Source organism: Paramisgurnus dabryanus, chromosome 21, assembly GCF_030506205.2.
Source record: "Paramisgurnus dabryanus chromosome 21, PD_genome_1.1, whole genome shotgun sequence".
NCBI lineage: Eukaryota > Metazoa > Chordata > Actinopteri > Cypriniformes > Cobitidae > Paramisgurnus > Paramisgurnus dabryanus.
The window spans coordinates 9,394,929-9,418,047 of record NC_133357.1 but is presented as its reverse complement, the minus strand read 5'-3'; the positions used below and the strand labels follow the sequence as shown (position 1 = coordinate 9,418,047).

The 23,119-nt window shown below is 38.8% G+C and overlaps 3 protein-coding genes across 3 annotated transcripts in view; all 3 read left to right on the top strand.

Annotated features, from left to right (window-relative positions):
- The window catches only part of corin (corin, serine peptidase), a 30,348-nt gene extending 25,586 nt beyond the window's left edge, over nt 1–4,762 (top strand). The window contains exons 11-21 of the mRNA XM_073813057.1: nt 438–545; nt 708–821; nt 1,003–1,113; nt 1,204–1,321; nt 1,715–1,843; nt 1,916–1,965; nt 2,062–2,236; nt 2,368–2,639; nt 2,969–3,102; nt 3,245–3,407; nt 4,257–4,762. Of these exons, the coding sequence (XP_073669158.1) occupies nt 438–545; nt 708–821; nt 1,003–1,113; nt 1,204–1,321; nt 1,715–1,843; nt 1,916–1,965; nt 2,062–2,236; nt 2,368–2,639; nt 2,969–3,102; nt 3,245–3,407; nt 4,257–4,426 (1,544 nt within the window). The 3' untranslated portion in view covers nt 4,427–4,762. The remainder of the gene's footprint in view (nt 1–437; nt 546–707; nt 822–1,002; nt 1,114–1,203; nt 1,322–1,714; nt 1,844–1,915; nt 1,966–2,061; nt 2,237–2,367; nt 2,640–2,968; nt 3,103–3,244; nt 3,408–4,256) is intronic.
- A 1,210-nt stretch (nt 4,763–5,972) lies between these two features.
- LOC135765007 (neuromedin-K receptor) lies at nt 5,973–12,176 on the top strand. Its single transcript, XM_065275689.2, has 5 exons — nt 5,973–6,328; nt 7,869–8,057; nt 8,194–8,344; nt 8,685–8,881; nt 11,852–12,176. Exons 1-5 carry the CDS (start codon nt 5,973–5,975, stop codon nt 12,048–12,050), a joined length of 1,092 nt encoding a protein of 363 aa, XP_065131761.1. The 3' UTR covers nt 12,051–12,176.
- Nucleotides 12,177–15,833: 3,657 nt separating this feature from the next.
- On the top strand, nt 15,834–21,660 carry LOC135765006 (sodium/hydrogen exchanger 9B2). Its single transcript, XM_065275688.1, has 12 exons — nt 15,834–15,946; nt 16,122–16,214; nt 17,328–17,498; nt 17,888–18,030; nt 18,234–18,361; nt 18,927–19,102; nt 19,492–19,598; nt 20,182–20,331; nt 20,395–20,503; nt 20,678–20,814; nt 21,065–21,263; nt 21,403–21,660. Exons 1-12 carry the CDS (start codon nt 15,910–15,912, stop codon nt 21,450–21,452), a joined length of 1,500 nt encoding a protein of 499 aa, XP_065131760.1. The 5' UTR covers nt 15,834–15,909; the 3' UTR covers nt 21,453–21,660.
- Nucleotides 21,661–23,119: the final 1,459 nt, after the last annotated feature.

Here is a 23,119-nt window from a genome sequence, read left to right as displayed (position 1 = left end):
CTGTAGGCTTTGAAAGAGGAATTCTGTTAAAGAAAATATATCGCCTGACAGTGAACCTTGAGCTATATCCTTTTACAGGTATTATTTATGCTATTATAGCAACATTATACGCTAACTAAGGATTTAAAAAATGGGATCAGAAAGAACGTGACCTTTAACATATTTTTTCAATGCATTCTTTGGCACCTACTGAACAGAGCAGCCATAATGTGACGAGCGAAGGTACAGAAAATTACAATTTGGATAGTTCAAAAGTTATGAGCACTTTAAAGTCATTTATACGACTTTTGATGAGTAAGCCGTGTAGTTAGGAAAACTGGGTGTGAGCAGTTGGGCACCTGTGGTGATACATGACATTTTCAGTTTTTTTATGTTCATTTTAGTGTTTGTCTGTGTTTAGGTTTTGTAGTGTGAAACAGATTGTTTTAATCTTTCAGAGTGCTCTCCCATTCACTTTAAATGCAGTTCTGGCAAATGCGTCCTCTCATCCAAACGTTGTGATGGACTCACAGACTGTGATGATGGCAGTGATGAGCAAACATGTGGTAAGTGATTTACACACACAAATGTTAGACAGACTGTGTCTCCAAAGGAGAATGAACAAACCAAATCTACAGAAAAGAGGATAAAAGTCAAGGTAAAAGTCATTTCTAGAAACACGACAGAAGCGAGGTACGCTGTGTTAAGGTGGTGTCTTCTGTGTCTAGGGTGTGTGGAGCGAGGCTTATGGGAATGTCCCAGTGACAAAACCTGCATCCGTCCTAACATGATCTGCGACGGCTTTCCTGACTGCAGCCAACAGGAAGACGAAGTTAACTGCTGTGAGTTCAGCTTTGATCGTTTCCCTACAAATACACTAAAGTATCTTTACTTTTAGAAATCATGTTGTACTGTAAATCTAATAATGTCAGCAGGTTAGAGGTTTAGACAATAGTAAATATAAATATGTCATTATAAAAGCCATCCAGGCAATAGAAAGTTGTTGTTGTTGTTGTTTTTCAGCGTCGTGCAGCAGTCATGAGTTGGAGTGTAATAATCACGAGTGTGTTCATCATTCACTCTGGTGTGACGGCAAGAAACACTGCACAGACAGTTCTGATGAATGGAACTGTGGTAAGATCGATCGATCGATCAATCAATCAATCAATCAATCAGTCGTCTGTCAATCAATCAAGCTGTTTTTATCTCTCTGTCTGTCTCTAGTGTCTCTGTCTGATAAGGGAATTGTGCTGGTGTATAAATCAGGTCTGGAGTATCAGGTGTGTTCAGATGGATGGAGCTCCAACCTTAGCAGCATTACATGCAAACAGATGGGTTTAGGGTAAGGTCAGTACACACACGCACACACATTCTAGTTTTTTGGGGACACTCCATTGACGTAATGGTTTTTAAACTGTACAAACTGTATATTTACAATGACAATAAAGATCTATCTATCTATCTATCTATTCTGTTTAAACATTACAGTAAAGAGTATTTTTTATTAATGTGGATGTATTCTTCTTACAGTAGCCCCTCTTCCTTTAATTGTATTTATTTCAACATTTATTTATGAGTGATGTCATATTTATTATTTAATGTGCGCCAATCAAAACCTGAGAAAACCTCATGGTACATCTGGCCCTAATGTTCTCTCACAACTTTTTGCCTGCAAGTTATTTAAAGAGTTTTTGTGTGTGCACTTGTGTTTGTGTGCGCTTGTGTTTGTGTGTAGTTCCTCTCTCTCCACTGAGGTAGTTCAGGATAAGTTCTCTGCTGCGATACGTAGACGTTGGCTGCATGTCCGGCCTAACTGGAGTGAAAACAACATGTCTCCAATTCAGGACCTACTGGGAAAGAAAGGGTCAGTGTGTGTGCGCGTGTGTGTCTATGTTTGGTAAGTTTGTTTTGCTAAACATCATTATCACATCTGCAGGCAGAGCTGTCCGTCACACACAAGCGTCTCGCTGCGCTGTACTAAAGACGGTAAGTATGAGTGACATACAGAAGAAGAAGCTGTTTCTTCTCTCTCTCTGTCCACCTGTCTTTATTTCTCTCTCTTTTTCTGTGTCGTTTTTTCAGAATGCGGGCGTCGCCCTGCAGCTCGAATGGTAAAGAGGATTCTGGGAGGGCGCACGAGTCGCCCGGGGCGATGGCCGTGGCAGTGCTCCTTACAGAGTGATCCCAGCGGCCACATATGCGGCTGCGTGCTGATCGGTAGGAAATGGGCCCTAACTGTAGCGCACTGCTTCGAAGGGTAAGGAGCACGCGCGATATACGCGGGACTGAAGCAGCACTGTATTGTGAAACGTCTGATCGACCTTAATGTAACAAATACTTGTGATGTACAGTTTGACAGCAGATTTAAACATGTTTTGTTGTGTGCAGACGGGAGAGGCCAGATGTTTGGAAAGTAGTTCTTGGGATTAATAACCTTGATCACCCTTCTCCATACATGCAAACGCGACAAGTCAAAAGCATCATCGTTCACTCGCGATATAATCAGGCGGTCGTGGACTATGACATCAGCGTGGTGGAGCTGGAGTCAGAAGTGGAGGTCACCAGTTACGTCCGACCCATCTGCCTGCCTGACCGCGGACAGCTGCCCAAACCCGACAAATACTGCCACATAACCGGCTGGGGACACATGGGAAACAGAAGTGAGTGAAAACATACTGTGTCATAAAACCTTTTTTGACTGACCCGGTTCACACAAGTCTATTTCTGGCCCAAACATGTCCATCGATTCTTCGAGTCAAGTAAATACTTCTCAGCTGCATTTGGCAGATGCATTTATTCAAAAAGAGACTTGCAGTGAATTAAAAGCTATACATTTATTATCCGTAATTTCTGGGTTTGAACCCCTGACCTGCTGCTACTAATGCAGTGCTCCACCACTGATCTATAGAGGATTATACAAGAGCTTATCCTCTCATGGTTAGTTTCTGCTCTGGTGATGACATCACCATATATATGTTTTGTGTTCTAGTGCCCTTTAAGTTGCAGGAGGGCGAGGTGCGCATCATCTCCGTCTCTCAGTGTCAGTCTTACTTTGACATGAAGACCATCACGTCACGAATGCTGTGTGCTGGATACGAGGCTGGAACCATCGACTCGTGCATGGTAAGCCTGCGCTGACCATTTATTCTCACAGTGACCTTGCAGCGTTTGTGTGTGTGTGCGTGCGTGCGTGCGTGCGTGCGTGCGTGCGTGCGTGCGTGCGTGCGTGCGTGCGTGCTAAATCTGTGTTTGTGTTTGCATTCAGGGTGACAGCGGAGGGCCGCTGGTCTGCGAGGAAGAGGATGGCCGCTGGTCTCTGTATGGTTTGACCTCTTGGGGCTCTGTGTGTTTCTCAAAGGTCCTGGGCCCCGGCGTCTACGCCAACGTCACTCACTTCACAGAATGGATCGAGAGACAGATTTACTTGCGTACGTTTCACCTGCTGTAGGTTGAGCTAACATATAGATACACACACATACGGCTCTCTTCTCGGGAATCGTTGGAGGATGAAAGTATTGGATTGGTTCTCGTTGGTTCTCTCGAAAGAATCAAGGAGAGTCCATTCAGATCATATGATGACCAGAAACTCACTTTATACATACACAGATTTAAATGCCTGTTTAACGTGTTGACAGCAACTGAGTTTCCTTCAGTATGTTGCTCTGTATTGAATGAGATAACTCGTTTATAACTCGCAGTATGCATATTGTTGCATCGTAGAATGAATTGAAGTCGACTTCAGGCAAAACAACACACAAAATTAAGTAAATGTGTCTTAAAGCTTAAACTGTGCTCGAGGCCTGTGTAATGTCATATTTTACCTGACTTAAATATTCATATCAGAGCAAAAGTCAGCCGAGACGTCACTTACTCAGATTAAGACGCTTGATTTGGCTGTGCAGATGCACCGCGGCGCTTCAGAAAAAGCTGAAATATTTATTACAGTAGTAGTATTTCATTTACCAACATTCATAAGTTATAAATTGAGCCAATGAGAACCGTCAATGGTGTCATCATCATGGCATCCAACATGCATTAGGAGAGAGGCATCACCTTTACATCCAAATGTAATTAATCTACATTGGCAAAAGTGCAGCTAGAAACTGGATTGGGTCAATTTAACAGAACAGGCGTCGTTGGTATTTTACAACAGTAGTTTGTTGCTTTAGTACTGCAAAAGTTTGTGTTGATGCATAGATTTGTGTTTTTTTTTTCAATCTGCTTTCTGAGTGTAGCAAAAAATCTGTTCGACGCTCAAACCTTCCTTACACCTACAGTATATGAGGTGCTCATGGCAGCCAAAATGTGTACGTGCTGCTTACGCTCCAGATGTCTGTTTTGTGAAATGGTTTTCTACACCACGGTCAAAGGGCTCCTTCTTCTTTCTGCGTTATCTCTGCTGCTATTGGTTGGTTCTGTAAAATGGTGGAAAGGTCGTAACCTCTGAACCAATGATATCCAATGATGTCTATGTTGATTTACATCTGTGTGTTTCCTCTAGATTGTGTTCTTGTGTGAGTCTCAGTCAGGCTCTGTGTGTTTAGTTGTAGTTTATATTTTCCACAGTTTCTGTGAACATTTTGTACGTGTGTGTATGTGGGTCAAGTGCTTCTACATTTTAGTGCAACATTCCTTGTGTGTTGTAGGTTTTTTTAAAGAATATTTTTCTACAGATTTTGTGCACATGTAATGGTAAATCTGGCCCTGATGTTTTATGTTTTTAATGCTTTGTATATACACTTGTCATTTATGTAAACTGCACATTAAAGATTTCTTTCCATTACATTTAGTCTTGTCATTCTGTTCCTCAGGAGACCTAAAGGGGGCGACACTGTCATCCACTTTGTCTTGTGGATTATTCTGCTCATCTTTCATAACCTTTGTACACAAAAGTGTAAAATGGAGAGAAAAGTAGCCTACGGATATCTTTACTGAAAAATATTGGAATGGTTTTAGTATTTCAAATACAGTCATTTCAGATTTCTGTAACTTAATGTTTATATTTAATAATATAAGTTCATATTATTGCTGCGTTCATTCTGTAGCTTCACTTCATCTAAAACATTTATACCCCGTTTAAAACCTTTAATAAGGACCTACCATTTAGGTACAGATCTGTTTGTTATCTGTACTTTTGCTTTGAGATCCTTACATGCAGTCTTCAGATACAAAGATGTCATTTTGAAAGCGTGCTGCTCCAGTGAGTGACCGATGCTGTTATTTTATTCTGTGAGTGTATTTACACCCCATCCCATCCAGATGTTTCTGCTAATACTTGACATGAACATGTTGAAGCTCACTCTATAAAAACATCATCTTCTTTCTCTCTTCCAACAGATATCGTCTCTTCTCCCTAAGTTTTTATTGTTTTCCTTAAGCAACCGTGAATAAAAGCGTCCGCTAAATTAATATTGTAGTAACTTAAATGTTATTTTATATATTAGGGTTTTTATTTCATTTTTATTATATCATGCTTTACTGTCACTTGTTTTATTTAAGATATTGTGATCATTTAATAATGAATATGAAGTATTTCTTATCTTAATCTGGAAACATTAAAGAAAGCGAGTCAGAAGTGGAGATCACCACAGTTCCGACCAATCTTCAAAAATGTATTTGCGTTTAGGGCCGATAGCTTGTAAGGTAAACAAGAAATTAAAAAAATGTTGATGGTGCGTAGATCCAAAGCAACCTTAATAAAGACTGAACTGCAGAAAAGTCGTTTCATTAATCTTCTGATCTGCGCATCATCCGCATTACGCGATGCCTCCGGAGGAGGTTCAACTTTTAATCCTAGCAGGAAAAATCGCCCAAATAAACTTGCAAAACTGTCTTCTAGTCCAGCACATGATCGCAGTCTAGAGAAGAGAGAGATGTTAGTATCCTACGCGGTTTGAATCTCTCCGCCCCTGTGGAGGCTCTTCACACGTGCAGCTGATCTGGTGTACAGACTGACTGACTGACTGACTGACTGACTGCACCATCAGCGAGAGATGTCCGCATCTCTTAACCTCTCAAACTTCACCAACAGATTCGCGCAGCCTCCATGGCGCGTCGCGCTGTGGTCGCTCGCGTACGCGCTGGTTCTACTGGTGGCCGTGACTGGAAATCTGATCGTTATCTGGATTATTGTCGCTCACAAGAGAATGAGAACCGTCACCAACTACTTTCTGCTCAATCTGGCGGTGTCTGACGCATCCGTGGCAGCGCTCAACGCGCTGGTGAACTTCATATACGCCGCGCACGGGGATTGGTACTTTGGCGACGCTTACTGCCGCTTCCAGAACTTCTACCCGGTGGCTGCGGTTTTTGCGAGCATCTACTCAATGAGCGCCATCGCGTTAGACAGGTGACACACAGACACACACACACACACACACACACACACCACACACACACACTGTGACGCGCAGATCATTCACACACAAACGCAAACAAGAGGACGAGAGTTGCGTTTTATCTGGATGTAGATAGCACAATAATGTTTACTTTTCTCAACCGATTTGAATCATCTGTGTGGAGTAATATAAATATATTTGGAAAATGATTTATTATCAAAGCATTGATTTGTTTTTTCTTGAGTAATTATTGTGGCGCCGTTGATCCACGGTTAAGCAGCTGATGCGATATCTCTGTAGTCTCTCTGTAGCTGCAGGATGACAGGTGATTGTGACTATTTTTTTAATGAAGTTTATTTAACTAAGTTCGGGAGGAGCATGGTCATGCGATCCAACCAATCAGTGCAAAGAGGTGCCTATAAATGGCAGTCCCTCACCTCTGTCCGCTGACAGATTTTTTGCAGCATCCCACCTCCACCCCATCACCTCACTCTCATCTAGATTCATTTATCCCAGTTAAAGAGAGGGGGTACTCTGGGTTCGGGCTAAAATTCCACGCTCGGATCCCTCTCCTCGGACAGCACGCCAAATATGCTTTATCTCATTCCCTATCGATTACATGTTAATGCAAACTCGTGAATTAACGAATTCAACTTTACAAACTAACAACAGAAACTTTATAGAAACTAACTAACCAGATTCATTTACTACCAGACCTATAACATTTTAAATTAGAATTAAAATTACTCCCAAACTGTAGTATGATAAAATGAATATCCTTAACCGACCCAGATGATTTCCAGTAAAAGTGGAGGTGTATTTTTACTTTAATCTAGTATCTCTACTGGGTGTTTTCACTGCTAATTCTAAATCATAAATATCCTCACAAACATATCATTTTTGAATCAACTAACCCTACATTTCATACTTCATTACATAAAAAATAGTACATGATTATTTTACCTTGAGTAAAAGTTCAAAAAAAAAAAAGATCTAAAATATAAGTAATAAAATGACTTTGTATAAATAAGAAAGGGCCAAACCCTTAAGTATAAAAGCAACTTGCATTTATTATTGGTGGTGGTTGAGGAGATTCCCCCGTTCATATGTAAAGCGCTTTGAGGACTGAGAAAAGCGCTATATAAATGTAAGGAATTATTCATTATTATTATTATGTATTGGAGTGAAAATTAGCCAAAGAAAAACACTGATAAAGAAATAACACAACTCTGATTCACTGCAAACGGGTGAAGTTTACCGATGGTACACAAAATGAATACATGAAATTATATTTGAAAGATTACGTAAGCGGTAATGAATGCAGAAAAGCTGAAATTGAAATAGTTGTATTTTGATGTGTGTTATTGTTAAAGAGTGCACAGCCTAGAAAACAACAATAACAATTGATATGTTAGTTTAGTCCGGTACTCTTTTTCTAGCCATGTGTTTACTTTTCCATACCAAACACAGTTTTAAGGTTTAGGTATGCAATTTGAGAAGCAGTGAAAATGTACCATGGGGTCGATGTTGATTTCATTTCTTTTTTATTAGGTACGTGGCGATAATCCACCCGCTGAAGCCCCGACTCTCAGCAACAGCTACGAAAGCCATGATTGCATGCGTGTGGATTATGGCCGTGATCCTGGCATTTCCTCTGTGCTATTTTTCAACGACACGAGTGATTCCTCACCGGACGCTGTGTTACGTGGCCTGGCCGCAACCGGCCCATAACTCCTTTATGTGAGAGAGCTTATTAAGCTTAAGTTGTGTTTTAAACCTAACCTTTTGCTGTCATGTTTATTTTGTGAATACATTTGTTTCTGCACAGGAATAATTTTCTTTCATTCACATTATGGGATGTGCTGTTTGTATTTAGGTATCATGTGATTGTGGCAGTACTGGTTTACCTTCTGCCTTTGGCTGTGATGGCCATCACCTACACCAGGGTCGGACTCACCCTGTGGGGGGGTGAAATTCCAGGACATTCCTCGGAAACTTTCCAAGATCAACTTCAGGCAAAGCGGAAGGTGCACGCTCAGAGATATTCTTGATACATCTTCAGTATAAGATGTCAAGTGAAACCATTTTAAATAGATAACAGAACAATGAATATCACTTTGTGATTAAAAGAAGCACTTTGAAAACTGTGGGAGGCAATGTACAATATTATTGAAGACTGTAGATAAGAGCATGTTGGTGATTTGTGTAGGTAAAGTTTTCCAGCTATTTGTCGATCTGGATTTCAGCCTCTTACGATGGTTTGTTCTTCTGTGCTTTTTGTTTGTTTCATTTAAATCAGTGAACTGACGATGTGCGTCTTCAAATCTTTAAGACGTAAAGCTGAATGTAAATGTTTATTTTGTTTAGGTCGTGAAGATGATGGTGATTGTGGTGGTGACTTTTGCCATATGTTGGTTCCCATATCATGTGTATTTCATCGTGACTGGTCTCAAGCGTGAACTGAATAAATGGAAGGGGATCCAGCAGGTTTATCTGTCTGTGTTGTGGCTCTCGATGAGTTCCTCGATGTATAACCCCATCATCTACTGCTGCCTAAACAGCAGGTACAGTAAAGACAGAAACACATCCTCTTTAAATTTGGTGAGAAAATCATCTGGGGCCGTATTTACAAAACATTTGATCTTAGACTTCTCCTAAATGGCAGTAAAATGTTTCATTGTAAAACCTACAGGTTTTTTTTCTCAAAGCTGCTGAGATGGATGGGTGAGATCAATCTCCATCATGATTTAATCATAAACATGTAGAACAAGGTATTATAATGCCATATAGAAATGAGATTTTAAAGTAAAGGAAAATTCAATAAAATGTTGCCAAATTCAAATAATTACCGTACCGTGTCTGTCTGTCAAATACAGTACTCCGTACTTAAAATGTTTGCAAATTATTAAAATTATAGTGTCTTGTTTACATTAAACATAATAATCATTTTGATTTGGTATAATTGTATTTAACCCTGTAAGACCCAAATATAGAAAAAAACTTTTTTCACCTTTTATTTGTTGTAGGAGTCCTCTAATGTAGAAATAAATTGGTTTTTACATTTTTGACATTTTAGTAAGTTTTTAATTATGGAAATGTTGGAATATTGGGCTTATGGGGTAGCAACATTTCTCTGATTTCACTCACTGTCTGAAGAAATGTTAATAACATCTAAGAGTTACTCTGCAGGGTCTACTGCTTATGTAGCCCAATAGCAGTAGCCTATATATCCATATACATAATCACACTATACATAATAACCAGACAAACCATATTTTTATGAAAAAAATTTTTTTATAAAAATATGCAGATTGTATTTACAAAACCAGATAAACTGAAAGAAATATATAAACATATAAAAGTTTATAAAAACTCCTTTCTTTTGGAAACCGTACTCATTGGTGTTATCTGTCAGAGTCGTGATCATTTCTTCTGACGCAAACGTTTGGAGGTACTCCAGTGGTATATTGAAGGAGATGGCATCATTAGTAATATCCATTACAGAAATATCAGTATTGAGACTGATCAAATACTTTTTTAAACAGTAATACCTGTCATGGGGCAAGGTCTGTGTTCTTGAATGGTTGGTTTTGTTGCCATGATGTCCACATAATCATCATATGAGTCCTATCTCAAAGTCACTTTTTCCAAATTTTGATGATATAAATGACATCATACGCATTGTAGATAAGACAGTCCTGGCTAGTAGAATTCTGAAATAAAAAAACACAATGATTATTTCCATGCTTATTAATCTCGATGCAAATCAATTTCAGTCACACTTATACTGCCCTACAAAGCCAAAGTGGGGTAACTACGTATTTCGTCAAAATTGAGTTAAGGGTTGAAATGGGCTTTGTGAGATCTGTTGTGTCCTGTGTCAAAGTGTCCTGGTTCAATTTTGTCCCATTTCAGAGAAACGTGTGTGCCAAAAGAGCTTACTGTCCTCTATTTATAATGTTTTTTAAAAAAAGTTGCAAGCCAGCGCCAGCGTAAAGTTTAATGCCTTCCAGAAAATGTTCTTCTTTAAATATATAAACATACAATATACCAAATGAAAGTTCCATTATGAACTAGCACCTTTATTAAAGCGGTTTTATAATTAAGAAGAGTGCCTTGGTTTCCTTTTATTATTTTTGATATTTTGCTTATTTGCCAAAGAGCACCTTCGATTTATATATATTTTTTGACATTCTGTATACTGTTTTGAACGCCGTAGCCCTTCAGCCCCTTCTTTGTGGGTTATTGTTTTTATACCAAATGACAGAACAGACCCTCTGCTTTCAAACAAAAAAAATCGTTTCATCCTATCTTCAGTAGTTCTTTTGTAATCAGCTTTTGAATATGGGTAGGTTTCTGCAAAAACACCACATTTTGAGCAAAAAGCAGAGATAATTCCATTTTTGTGATTGACTTTTCATAGAGATCCCATTCAGAGCGATCTTTAAAACAGACACGGACATGCAGCCGCTTGCCATAGGGCAATACTTCCGGGTTTAAAAAGTTGCGGAAGTACTCGTCATTGGCAGGGAAGCGTTTTTTCTTGATTGACGAGATATCTCATCAATGGCGGCGAAAGAGTTAATATCACCTTTACCCCCAACCCCACATTCCAGAACATTATCACCTGACCCTCATGCAGCAAACTGATATTTTGGCAAACAAAGCCCAGACAAGAAAACAGAACAAGCTAAGTATATTTTATAAATAATAAGATACATTTACAGTTCTTGATTAGTAGTAAATCGGTGTCGGATCAAGCGGCATTTACTATAAACAATCGGGGCAATTTCGCATTAATTATCGCGGACATATTGCCTGCGACATGGCCCGGCCTGAACTACGGCTTTGTGTAGTAAATGCCGTTCCATTTGAAAGCAGGCGATGGCGATTTACTAATCAAGGAACCGGCTATATCGACGAGATGTGCATTCCTATCGCATGCGATTTCTCGCGCAGCCCTACTAATGACCTTGATCAAAATGTGTTTTAAAACTTAAGAGATTAATGGTCTTGGGGGGCCCACTAGTATTCTGTGCCCTGGGCTGCAGCCCACGTTGCCCATTAGAAAAACGCGACCTTGCCCCTAGTGGTGCGGGACCCTGTGCAAATTGTGAAATTTCTGTATAGGAAGGACAGGCACTGCTCTGTTTCCACCGGTGTTGTTATTTTAACTTAAAATGATGTGATATCCTTTCTCCTGCATTTGTAAAAAAGGGACTGTCGAGTCTTTGGAATAAGCTCAGTTTTCTGTATTGGGAACATTTATGCATTTCATTTGGCCAATCCTTTAATCCAAAAAAATTACAGTGCACGCAAGCTATACATTTCATCAGTAGGCCACTGTCTGTTCCTTGGACATCAAATCACTGTGCTGCTATCGCAATCATCCACCTGTTGAGCTATAAGGAACAAAATATTTATATACATCTTCAGTAGAAAGACATGAGGTGTCTTCAGAGTACCGTAAGAACTCCTTCTAACTTTTGGGCTTCTCTCGATAACTCTTATTCTGATGTGATTTCATCATGCAGGTTCCGTGCCGGATTCAAGCAGGTCTTCCGCTGGTGTCCCTACATCCAGGTATCAGATTATCAGACAGAGTTTGAGCTCCAGACTGCACGCTTCCAGCAGAACCGGCGACAGAGCAATTTGTACACGGTGACGCGCTTGGACTGCTGTCCCGAGCAGAGCGGTGCGCGCCGCAGTAGCTCATGCACCGCCCGCCGCTGAAGATTGCTGTTTTACACCAAGTTAAGCTGCTGAAATTACAAACTTCTGTCAGAAACACTACATTTTTTTATCAAAAGTTTGTCGCTAACTGCACTAGAACATGACTTCTACATGAACATTTTTAGCATTTAGCAGATGATTTTATCCAAAGTGACTTTTGTCATACGAAGGCAATAAAACAAGTGGTGCTCATATCAAGTTTTCACTAGTCCAAAACAATACCTGTTGAGAGAGAAAGAGAGTAAGTCATTTTTTGTAGTATTACTATTATTATTATTATTTTATTTATGATAGAAAAAGTGTCTCTGCAGTCAATATCAATTTGTCGAGTATTTTGGGAAGAGATGAGTTTTTCTTTGTTTTTTGACCAGAATCCTATAGGAAGATTGTTCCAATCTCAGTGTCATTCTCAGTGGTTTCCACGTTTCTCTGTTTGCATATTTTTTGTAGTTGTTTTAAAAATACCCACTGGGATCCAAAGGTCTGAGATAATAGAAATAGAAAACAAGTGACATTTAGCATATAGAGTCAGATTCTCTAAAGACAGACACACCAAATATTATTTACATTTATGCATTTGTCAGACTCTTCTATCCAAAGCAGTTTACTGTACATTCAATGAATGCGTGTCTTTTAACAATATGTGTTTCCTGGGATTCAAACCCACAACAGCTGTGTTGCTAACCCAACACACTACCAACTTAGCCATCAGATCCCAATCTTGTTTATCGCATACTGTGTTTATGTTGTGTAAGGACCTTCCCATCTAAAGTCCTGTAATCTATCAGGTCCTGTTGGACCGCAGAAATCGCTCTAAAAGGCTCTTCACGCTGGTCGCAACGTGATAAAGTGTTGTGAATTTCACCGTGCTTTTACACAAACAATTGATAGTCTTGTGCTTATTCATGCTTCCCTGATAGGTGGCGCAGGCCAGTGAGAAGAAGAAAACCTTAAACCTTTGTGCATAGCATCACGAGACGCACAAACTGTGGTGAAGCGAAGTGAGGATTAGTTCCCCACTCTTCTCCGTTTACACTCTTCTTTCTCTGCGGTGTTTATACTGGATTTCTAAACATCTTTCTGTGTTTCAACGCCACCTCTATAGCAGCTCCCGCCACATGACTTGAAGCTTAAATTTAATTGGATGGCATGTTTCATCGCTGGGCAATGGGGAAAATTGACACAATGGTCACTTAATCTTGAATTTGAAAAGAAATGGTACAGCCACTGTTATGCAGTGGCATTAAATAAAAGATGCAGAAATTAAATTCATGAAAACTTGAAGTGAGGGATTAAACTGCTGAGACGCTTCACACAGTCAAACAAGACGAACCTCAAACTTTCTATGAGTTCTCAAAAAAAATTATTGGAAACCCAAACAAACCCCCCCCCCCCCCCCAAAAGACAGACTATAGTGCATGCACTGTCAAATATTTTGCTACAAAGTCAACTTTATGCTGATATCATGAGAAAGCTTTTCACCTTGACGAGAAATCTTGTTACTTTTCAATTTCATGAGAGCTTATGTGAAGATACTCTGCATTGAAATCTGTGTGTAGATCACTGATATATATAAATTACTGCATTGCGCATAGAAAACGTTTAACGTAACGGCGAAAGGTGAAGCCACTGCAGAGTTCGAGCGGCCATCTTGTTATGCCCAACCAGCAGAGGGCGTCATTGACTTGCATTCAAAATCATGATCTAAATTCACGCGATTTACAGCCTATCAGTCACACAAGATGTGTACGTAATTTATTGTTACTTCTGATGTTATTTTATGTTTATGTTTTAATCAGGCAGGATAATAGATTTATAGAAAACATTAAGGTGAGTGTGTCCGCTGCATTAACGACACAACAGAATGTTTTTTGACATTAAGGTACTCGGTCAGCGTTACTTCTCTAAATAAGTTGTAAAGTAAAGAAGACTTATATTCTATGGCGTTTTATAAGCACGGCGGCATCGAAATTGGGTGTTGTTTTTTTATTGCTGAATCAAATGTAAGTTTAACCACGGTTTAAAACGTTATCTGCTTATAATACATGCCATTCAAATTTTTAACACATTTTACTGTACAAACAAAAATAATACTGCATAACATAAGAGAATTACAAAACCAGCAAATGATTGCATGCACATATGGTACTTAAAGCATGATTATTTATTTAGATTTCACAATGAGCACGTTTGTCATTAATAATACATGTGCTGTGGTCTGTCCACTGATCTCTGATACTGTAATAAAGATGAATATATAGTAACGCACTGTTTAAAAAGTAAAATGTTCAACTTTCAATGAATAACTATGTACATGCTATGACGTTTATGTTGTAATAATGTGCAGGAAGACTTCAGATATAAAAACAGAGACTGATAAAGTAGAGTTTTATTATTAAAATCTGATAACGTCCAATTAATTTAAACGGGGACATTTTTCAAGACTTTTTTAAGATGTAAAATTAATCTTTGGTGTCCCTAGAGTACGTACAGGTATGTGAAGTTTTAAATGCAAAAGTAAAAATGAACACTTTTTAGGTGTGAGCAAAAATGTGCCTGTTTTTGGGAGTCACTAGGAGAAGTCACACAACAGCAGGTGTTTCAAAACTTCTTGAAAACCTTATTTTTTTTGTCCTCCGGTTCTTTTCAGTCTCCTATGTCTTTGTTAGCTGGGATTTCACACCCTGAATTTTCCACTGCGATGTCCGTGGTGCTGAACTCAAGATCAGCTCTGCTTATTTGTGACCCTGAACAACTAAGTTGCTTTTAGGAAAATGCGTTGGTCATTATGGAAATCAGCTGTTGCGCTTGTGTTATTTAATTTGTGCTTTTTTAGTAAATAAACCTCAGATATTACAACTTCCATGTGCGCTTTTTTGGAATTGCCATCTCACGCTAATTTGCCTCATTTAGTAAATCTGAGTCAAAGTGTCAGTTTTGTTCATCTAATCACATTTGTGCTCTGATCACACAGATGTTTGTCTTTTTCTGTCTCTTTTCTCTTTCCTTTTTTCATTCTTGGGTGAATTGCTGCCTAGTGACATGAGAGCCTTTTAGACACACATCCGGTGCAGACACGATGAGATGTCACGGTTAACATAACTTCTCTCTTCATTACTGTGTGTGAGAATTAACATCCGTCACCACTGACAACACAAAGTAACACAAAGTGTTTAGCACTTTCAATGATTATTGTGATTCTGCTGTAATATGATCAATCTGAAGGTCAGACTTCAGGTATGTGATTCACAAGAGGAGATTTGTTGGGTTTTAAATGATCAAACAGTTGTATACACTCACATGAGAATAGCCATAAATGGAGATGAAGTGTGCAGTGTTAGATCATCTACACACACACACACACACACACACTGGCATTGGCATTGGCAGTATTTAACATGTAATTCATCACACTTGACATACAGACGGCTCATCTATAAACACCAAAGACATTCTCTTCCAAACATAAGAACTTTAAAACAGACACACACACACAAGTCAATGCTCTGCATGGTCCCAATGTCTTCTGTTTTGTTGTGGGTGTAGTTCTGCAGTACTGTCTCAAGGAAAATCCTATTGGTTAAATTTTTCCTGCAAATAAACCAGACTAAAATAAGCTTCACAAAAAAACAATAGCAACAACATTACTAATGATTAAATTGTGTGCATGTGCGCAGCGCATGTGTATGCGTGTGTGTGTGTGTGCGTGCGTGCGTGCGTGCGTGCGTGCGTGCGTGCGTGCGTGCGTGCGTGCGTGCGTGCGTGCGTGCGTGCGTGTGTGTGTGTGTGTGTGTGTGTTCCAGGTTCACAGGAGGGTCAAAGTTCTTTTACAGATGCTTATTTTACTGTGTAAGGAATCATGGGTGAAGACAGAGAAACACAACAGATAGACACCTGTGAGTACACACACACACACACATACCACACAATCCGAAATGCTTTAATTCTACCTTCACTTGAAACTTACCCTGTGTGTGTGTGTGTGTGTGTGTGTGTGTGTGTGTGTGTGTGTGTGTGTGTGTGTGTGTGTGTGTGTGTGTGTGTGTGTGTGTGTGTGTGTGTGTGTCTCAGGTCATCAGCCGTCCTCTAAACCGTCTGGGTTCTTTGCTAAACTCCAGAGCTGCCCAAAACCAAACAGCTTTATTGCGTCTGTCATTACCAAAGGTGTGTGTGTCTGTGTGTAATTGTGTTAGGAGACAGTTTCTGTTCTGTGTAACATTGTGTAATGTTGTTGGTTTTTGTAAGCTTAACTCAAAGTATCCCACTTTACTTTAGCATACTTCTTTATCAGCGTCTGTACTGCATAACTACACAAACTTGCCGTCTGTATAATCAAGTTACTGTGCTGTTTTATTTGTTGGTCGCTTTGGCAAAAGTGTCGTCTTCACTGTAAAAAGTAATACGTTGAGTTTACTTAGAAAACCTAGAAACTGATTACCTCAAATCTTTTTGGTTAATTAATTTATTATTTTTGAGTTAGAAAAACTTAGTAGAATTAACTTCTTTATACAGAGAAATGACATGAAAACTTGTGTAAAGTTAACTCAGTATGATAAGTTCAGCTAACTTAATGATTTAATGTGGTAAAATGTGTGATTTTTTTTTGTGTTAATCAGTGAAAAAACATCCCCACAAAAAATGCACATCACACTGTATAATTATCAAGCGCTAATGCACCGATGACAGACACATTATTATTGTGAAGAGAAACAAAATGTGTTGAACTGAGTCCATGTACACCAAAGCAAATGAGCACCTAAACGATGACTTCACAGAAAACACATAAAAAAACAAAAACAATACTAAGAGATTAACTCAAGATTCACAACATCTTATTAACAACTGTTTAAGTTCTTATTCTTTGACCAAACGTGAATAATCCAAATATTCAGGTGCAAGGGATTATGGGTAATAACACAGTACTTTATACTCATACATTTAAGTTCAGTACACTTGTAATTTTTAAGTTTATGGATTTTGTAGGTTAAAAAGGATTATTACACATCACAAACTTTAAGTAATATTTACTTGATTGTTTAAGTAAATACAGCATTCGAGCTTACAATCTAAATGAATAAATTAGTATAAATAAAGTAATCTGTCAAGTCTCTTTACAGAGTAAAAGTTAAAAGAGAAACCGTTTCATAAACCTGTGTTAGTAGAAGTTAAAGTTCAATAATTTTTTTGCAACAGTTGTGTATGACATTTGAAAGCAAACAGTAAAGTGTAAAGAAATGAGGAAATGTGTGTGTGTCTGTGTGTGTGTGTGTATTTCAGCTGTGTTGGGTGCGCTGTTATTGGGCTTGGTTTGGGCTGTGACGGGTCCTGCTTTTGCACCAGGTCAGAATCTCTTTGGGTTGGTGATTCTGTTTCTTTCTGCTGTGTGTGGAGGAAAACTCATCAGTGTCTTCACTTTCCCCAACACACCTCCTGTACCTGCGCTCCTGGGTAAAACATGCACCCATGCCACAATATTAGCAGATTTCATTTGTTTCTGAAGAGTTTTTACAGCTAGGGTTAAAATTGTATTTCTGCCATCAAAATCAAATGATTATTCACAGTAAACTAAACACAGATATGACAAATGCAAACCACTACTGTCTTGTGTCTTTTGTATGTTCAGTGTTCAGTGGAGTTCCCCAACCCTCACAGACAACACAAATACATTTGAAGATATTGTAAAACAAATAGGCTTGTTATAAATGACACATTCTGTCTCTTATCCAGTCAACCTCCCTTCTGCTTCTTTTTCTTTTTCCTGAACCCCCTCGTTCTCTTACTCGTTCTCTCACTCCTCTTATTCTCACTCTTTCTCTTACTCCTCTTGTGTGTTACAGGAATGCTGCTGGCAGGTGTTGTGTTGAGGAATGTGCCCTATGTCACAGACAGTGTGTATATTGATCAGAATTGGTCTTCGGCTCTTAGAAATGTTGCGTTAGCTGTGATTCTCACCAGAGCTGGGCTAGGACTCAATGGTTCTGTATGTGCCGCAACCCTTCATTTACTGGACGTGTGTGTGTTTCAGGATCTGCAGTGGTTCATGTCTCTCTCTCTCTCTCTCTCTCTCTCTCTCTCTCTCTCTCTCTCTCTCTCTCTCTCTCTCTCTCTCTCTCTCTCTCTCTCTCTCTCTCTCTCTCTCTCTCTCTCTCTCTCTCTCTCTCTTTCTGTCTCTCTCTCTCGCAGGCCTTGCATCATTTAAAAGCAGTTTGTATGAGGGTTGCTGTTGGTCCGTGTGTTGTCGAGGCTTGTACAGTGGCTGTTGTGGGTCATTTTCTGCTGGAATTACCCTGGATATGGAGCTTCCTTCTTGGGTGCAAATTCAAACTCATCTTTTATCAATTACGTTAGGAATAATTGACTCCGGTCCTTTAAATATTTGAAAATAATGCACACCCGCAGTGTAACAAATAACCATCTTGGGGGTGTGCATTATTTTAAAATAATTCAAAGGACCGGAGTCAATTATTTCGCTTATACCACGGTTAACAAAAACATTGCTCTGGTTAAAGGTTAGGTGTGCAGTTATTGAAAAAGTAAACACCCATGGAACATTTCCAACCAATCAGAATAAATCATTCAACAGCACCGTGGTATAAATAGTTTGAATCCATCAATGAGCAGCCGAGGGTGAAAACTCCATAAGATGTTTCGGTGGTAGAAAGACCAAATACCTGGTCAATGTACATTAGTAGTTGTCAGGAGTTTATAAAATCCATCTGATAGCATGCAGACGGTGAAGTATTCCTCTACTATCATCTGTAGTCTCTTTACACATATGTGGATCAGAAACTTTCCATCATAGGTCTTAATATAAAATGTGATACCTTAAAGTGGGCTCACTTGACTGATTGATTCTTATCTTTGTGGTGTTTGTAGCTTCGTTCTAGCTGCTGTTTCCCCAGCTGTAGTCGTTCCATCCATGTTACTTCTGCAGACACAAGGTTACGGCGTTCAGAAAGGAATCCCCACCCTTTTGATGGCTGCTGGGAGCTTTGATGACATTCTGGCCATCACTGGATTTACCACCTGCCTGGGCATCGCCTTCGGAACAGGTCTCACACATGCCGCTGGGCAAAACACTCAAAACATTTAGCTACTGTAGCTCATCTACAGACTACTCTACAGAAGAAAAGATGTCAAGCTGAAAAAGCTTCACTACAGGTGGAAAGTGAAATGGCATGAAATGAATAGAGAGACTTTTTACATCAAGGTGACCTACTCATTTACATAGTAGAATAAACGCATAAATGCGGAATTAAAAGGAAACCATCTGTTCTGCGTAAAGAAATGGAATATTATGTGATTTAGAGGTTTTGTTAGATTCAACCCAGCCTGTGAAATGAAGGGGGGTTAAAGTGAGGCAGTTGAGTCAGGGTATTACTGGTTGTGGGGGTCTTAAGATATTGAAGATGAATTGCATTCAGTGTTTTCGTCTCAAAAGGGTCAACGTGGATGAACATTGGTAAAGGAGTTCTGGAGGTTGTGGGGGGGATTCTAGCAGGAGGAATTCTGGGAATTCTGCTCTATTTCATCCCCAGCACAAACCAGGTGACACACAAACACACACACACAATAGTGATGTTTCTATGAGAAGATCTTTTCTCTTCTAATAAAGATGTTTGGCAATGAACCAGAACACATGAATATAGCCATAGATGCTGAAATAACGTTAAGAATAAATAAACTTGATCTATTTCAGTTATTCCAATCAAAACAAATATTTATGCTAACCCCATACCATAGCATCATAAGGAATTTTCTTTCATTTTTGTAAAGGTCTTTATCTGTGCTAAAATGATCGTTGTGTTCCCGTGTCCAAATTATTGATGGGTTGTTTTTTCATCTGACAGAATCAGTCATTTCTTTTGATTTTCTTCACACAGTTCTCTAGAAGATTATTAAATGCTGTGCGTACTGAAATGACCAAAGTAATCAAACCTTTTCATTTGAAGTGGGCATCTCAGTTCTTTGTGTATCTGTGATATATTCATGATGATAAAGAACAGCTGTCATCTCTTTTATTATCAGGGGATTTATCTTCTATAACAGAAGCTCAGTGATTACACTGAGAAACATTTCAATAAACGTTAGTTTCTTTAATAATGTTTTTATTTGGTGTGTTCACGGGCAGGCAGATGTGGTGTTGTTGCGCTCGTGTCTGTTGATGGGTCTGTCTGTGTTCAGTGTGTTTGCTGGTCACGCGGTGGGTTTGGCCGGTGCTGGTGGTCTCTGTACTCTTGTCTTGGCGTTTATCTCTGGACTCAGTTGGGCAGAACAGAAGGTAAAAGATTGTGAAATATCTACAGAAGCGTGAGCTGAATCTCATTGAGCGTTTTGTGTGCAGGCTCCAGTGGCTGCAGTGGTGAGCAGATTCTGGGATGTCTGTCAGCCGCTCTTATTTGGCCTGATTGGAGCGGAAATCAACATCTCATCCCTCAGTGTTTATACTGTTGGTAACACAAACACACTCGTTCACACACAAACAGCGGCAAATAGGGTCATATCTTACTGCATGGGCTTGTTGTTTTTTAACACGGCGACAACTACTATTAATCAAAGATAGATTGTACGAGTCATAACTCTTTAACTCGATTCATTAACCAGCAGCTCTGTCTGTCTGTCTGTAGGGTTGGGTGTGGCCACTCTGAGTGTTGGGTTGCTGGTTCGAATGTCAATGACATTTATTGTGGTTTTGTTCGCTGGTTTCAATGTTAAGGAGAAGATCTTTATATCTCTGGCTTGGATGCCTAAAGCCACAGTGCAAGTAAGTTAATAAACACAAACAGGTGCAAACTTTAAGAGATAATGTGATGAATGGTTAATTTTATCTTTATATCAGCATGGTACTTTTACAGAGATGGGTTTCAACTTTATTTGGTCTTTTAAAATATATACCTGTATATATATTGACTTTAGCTTTAGTTCCTTCAGTTACATACAGCAGTCACAATCACATTTCAATGCTGCATTGTGTGTGTGTGTGTGCGTGTGTGTGCGTGTGTTTGTTTGTTGAGGCTGCTATAGGATCCATGGCTCTGGACACGGCCCACAGCACTGGAGATGAGCAGCTGCAGTATTATGGGATGGAGGTTCTCACTGTGGCTGTTCTTGCCATTCTGATCACTGCACCAGTGGGTGCGCTTATAATCGGCCTCACAGGACCTAAATTACTGCAGAAATACACAACTACACACCAGCACATAAACACACAAGGTGAGTTAGAAAGTCTGTAAGTTTAGACACGCAGTGGTGGTTCCTCCACATACACTGTGATACTGGAAAGAGTCTTACAAGCTTTCTCTCACATATGAAAGGTAAGAAACACAGTTTTCTGTATTTGTTGTGTCTGTAGATCAACGTGTGAAAACTTGTGACATCGGCAGCCTGGAGTCCAAACTCTGAAGCACAATAATCTCAACTTATAAACTCAACTCTCATTACTGCAGCAGTTTTGAGAATTCACATCATCGCTCTCAAATCCCTTCAGAATCGATTTTAAACTCTTGTTTATAGTTTTTCAGTCTTAATGTAATAAAATCCATCACAACATGCTTAAGGTTTTTAAGCTCTCATCTTGAGGATTTTATTTGTGTGCTGTCATTTATTTTTGATTTAATCAAACTGCTCTAAATGATTCAGAATGCAGCAGATGGGATGCTTTTAATAATGCACCATAATAATAGTTTTTTTATAAAGCAGCAAGGTCTCAGGTCTCAAAGTGCTTTACAAGAATAAAATAATGAAGTAACATGATAAAGATAAAATGAAATAGAAAAAAGATAACAAAAATACCTACACCCAACAGTGATTCTGAAACAAAATGGGATTTTTGGAAGAGCAGATTTAAAAACATTTAAGATTCAGCCTGTCTGTCTTATATTAGTGAAAAGTCTTGGTGCACAGAAAGAGTAATGGAGAGAGACCCTAATCTTGTTACACTTAAACTTTTAAAGGGCACATTTCACAAAACTTTTTTAAGATGCTAAATAAATCTTTGGTGTCCCCAGAGTACATATGTGAAGTTTTAGCTCAAAATACCCCACAGATCATTTATTATAACATGTTAAAATTGACACTTTGTAGGTGTAAGCAAAAATGTGCTGTTTTTGTGTGTGTTCTTTAAAATGCAAATGAGCTGATCTCTGCACTAAATGTCAAAGCAGTGGTTGGATAGTGTAGATTAATGGGCGGTATTATTATAAGATCCCCTTCTGACATCACAAGGGGAGACAAATTTCAATAAGCTATTTTTTCCCATGCTTGCAAGGAATGGTTTTTACCAGGTTACTGGATGATCTTTTTCACATTTTCTTAGTTGATAGAAGCACTGGGGACCCAATTATAGCACTTAAATATGGAAAATGTCGGATTTTCATTAAAAGTCCCCTTTAAGTTGAATTAACTTGAATTTTCAATTCTTTTCAACTTTCTCGATAAGTGAGGTGTTGCTTTAAGTTCTAAAAAATACAGATGAAGTGTTTTTTTAATTTCACAATTTATAGCAAGTCCTCATGAATTCATGTTTCTATAATAATAAAAACTCTGTTCAATGTAATCTTAATTTGGCATTTATTCAAATAAAAGTGAAATTAATACAGACCTCAATTTATTATTATTTAATAATCTATGCTTATTTTTGGTTTAATTTCATACAATATAAACCAGCAAACAACCTACTCAATATAAAGTGTTTGGGGGCCAAAACATTTGCTTATTTTACAAATATTACTTCTTAATCCCTTCATCTGTGATTAAAAAAAGATCAAACACCATGGGGCAGTATACCAGCGGGTTTAGGCAGGGGCGTTGCTAGACATAAAGCTCTACTGGGGCACGGGCCCCCCATTTTTTTACTTTTTCCTGAAAGCCTGCGGTGTGCAAGATACAATTTCCTTTGCTTAATCCACTATTCCAACATTGCAACAAGTACTGGGAAAGACAAACATTTATTTAAAAAATTTTAAGTATCATCTTCATATATACATATATATATATACAACATTATTAACATGTTTAAAGGCATAAAATGTTTGGAAATAATGGCCGGAGAGAAAAACAAATGTATGCAC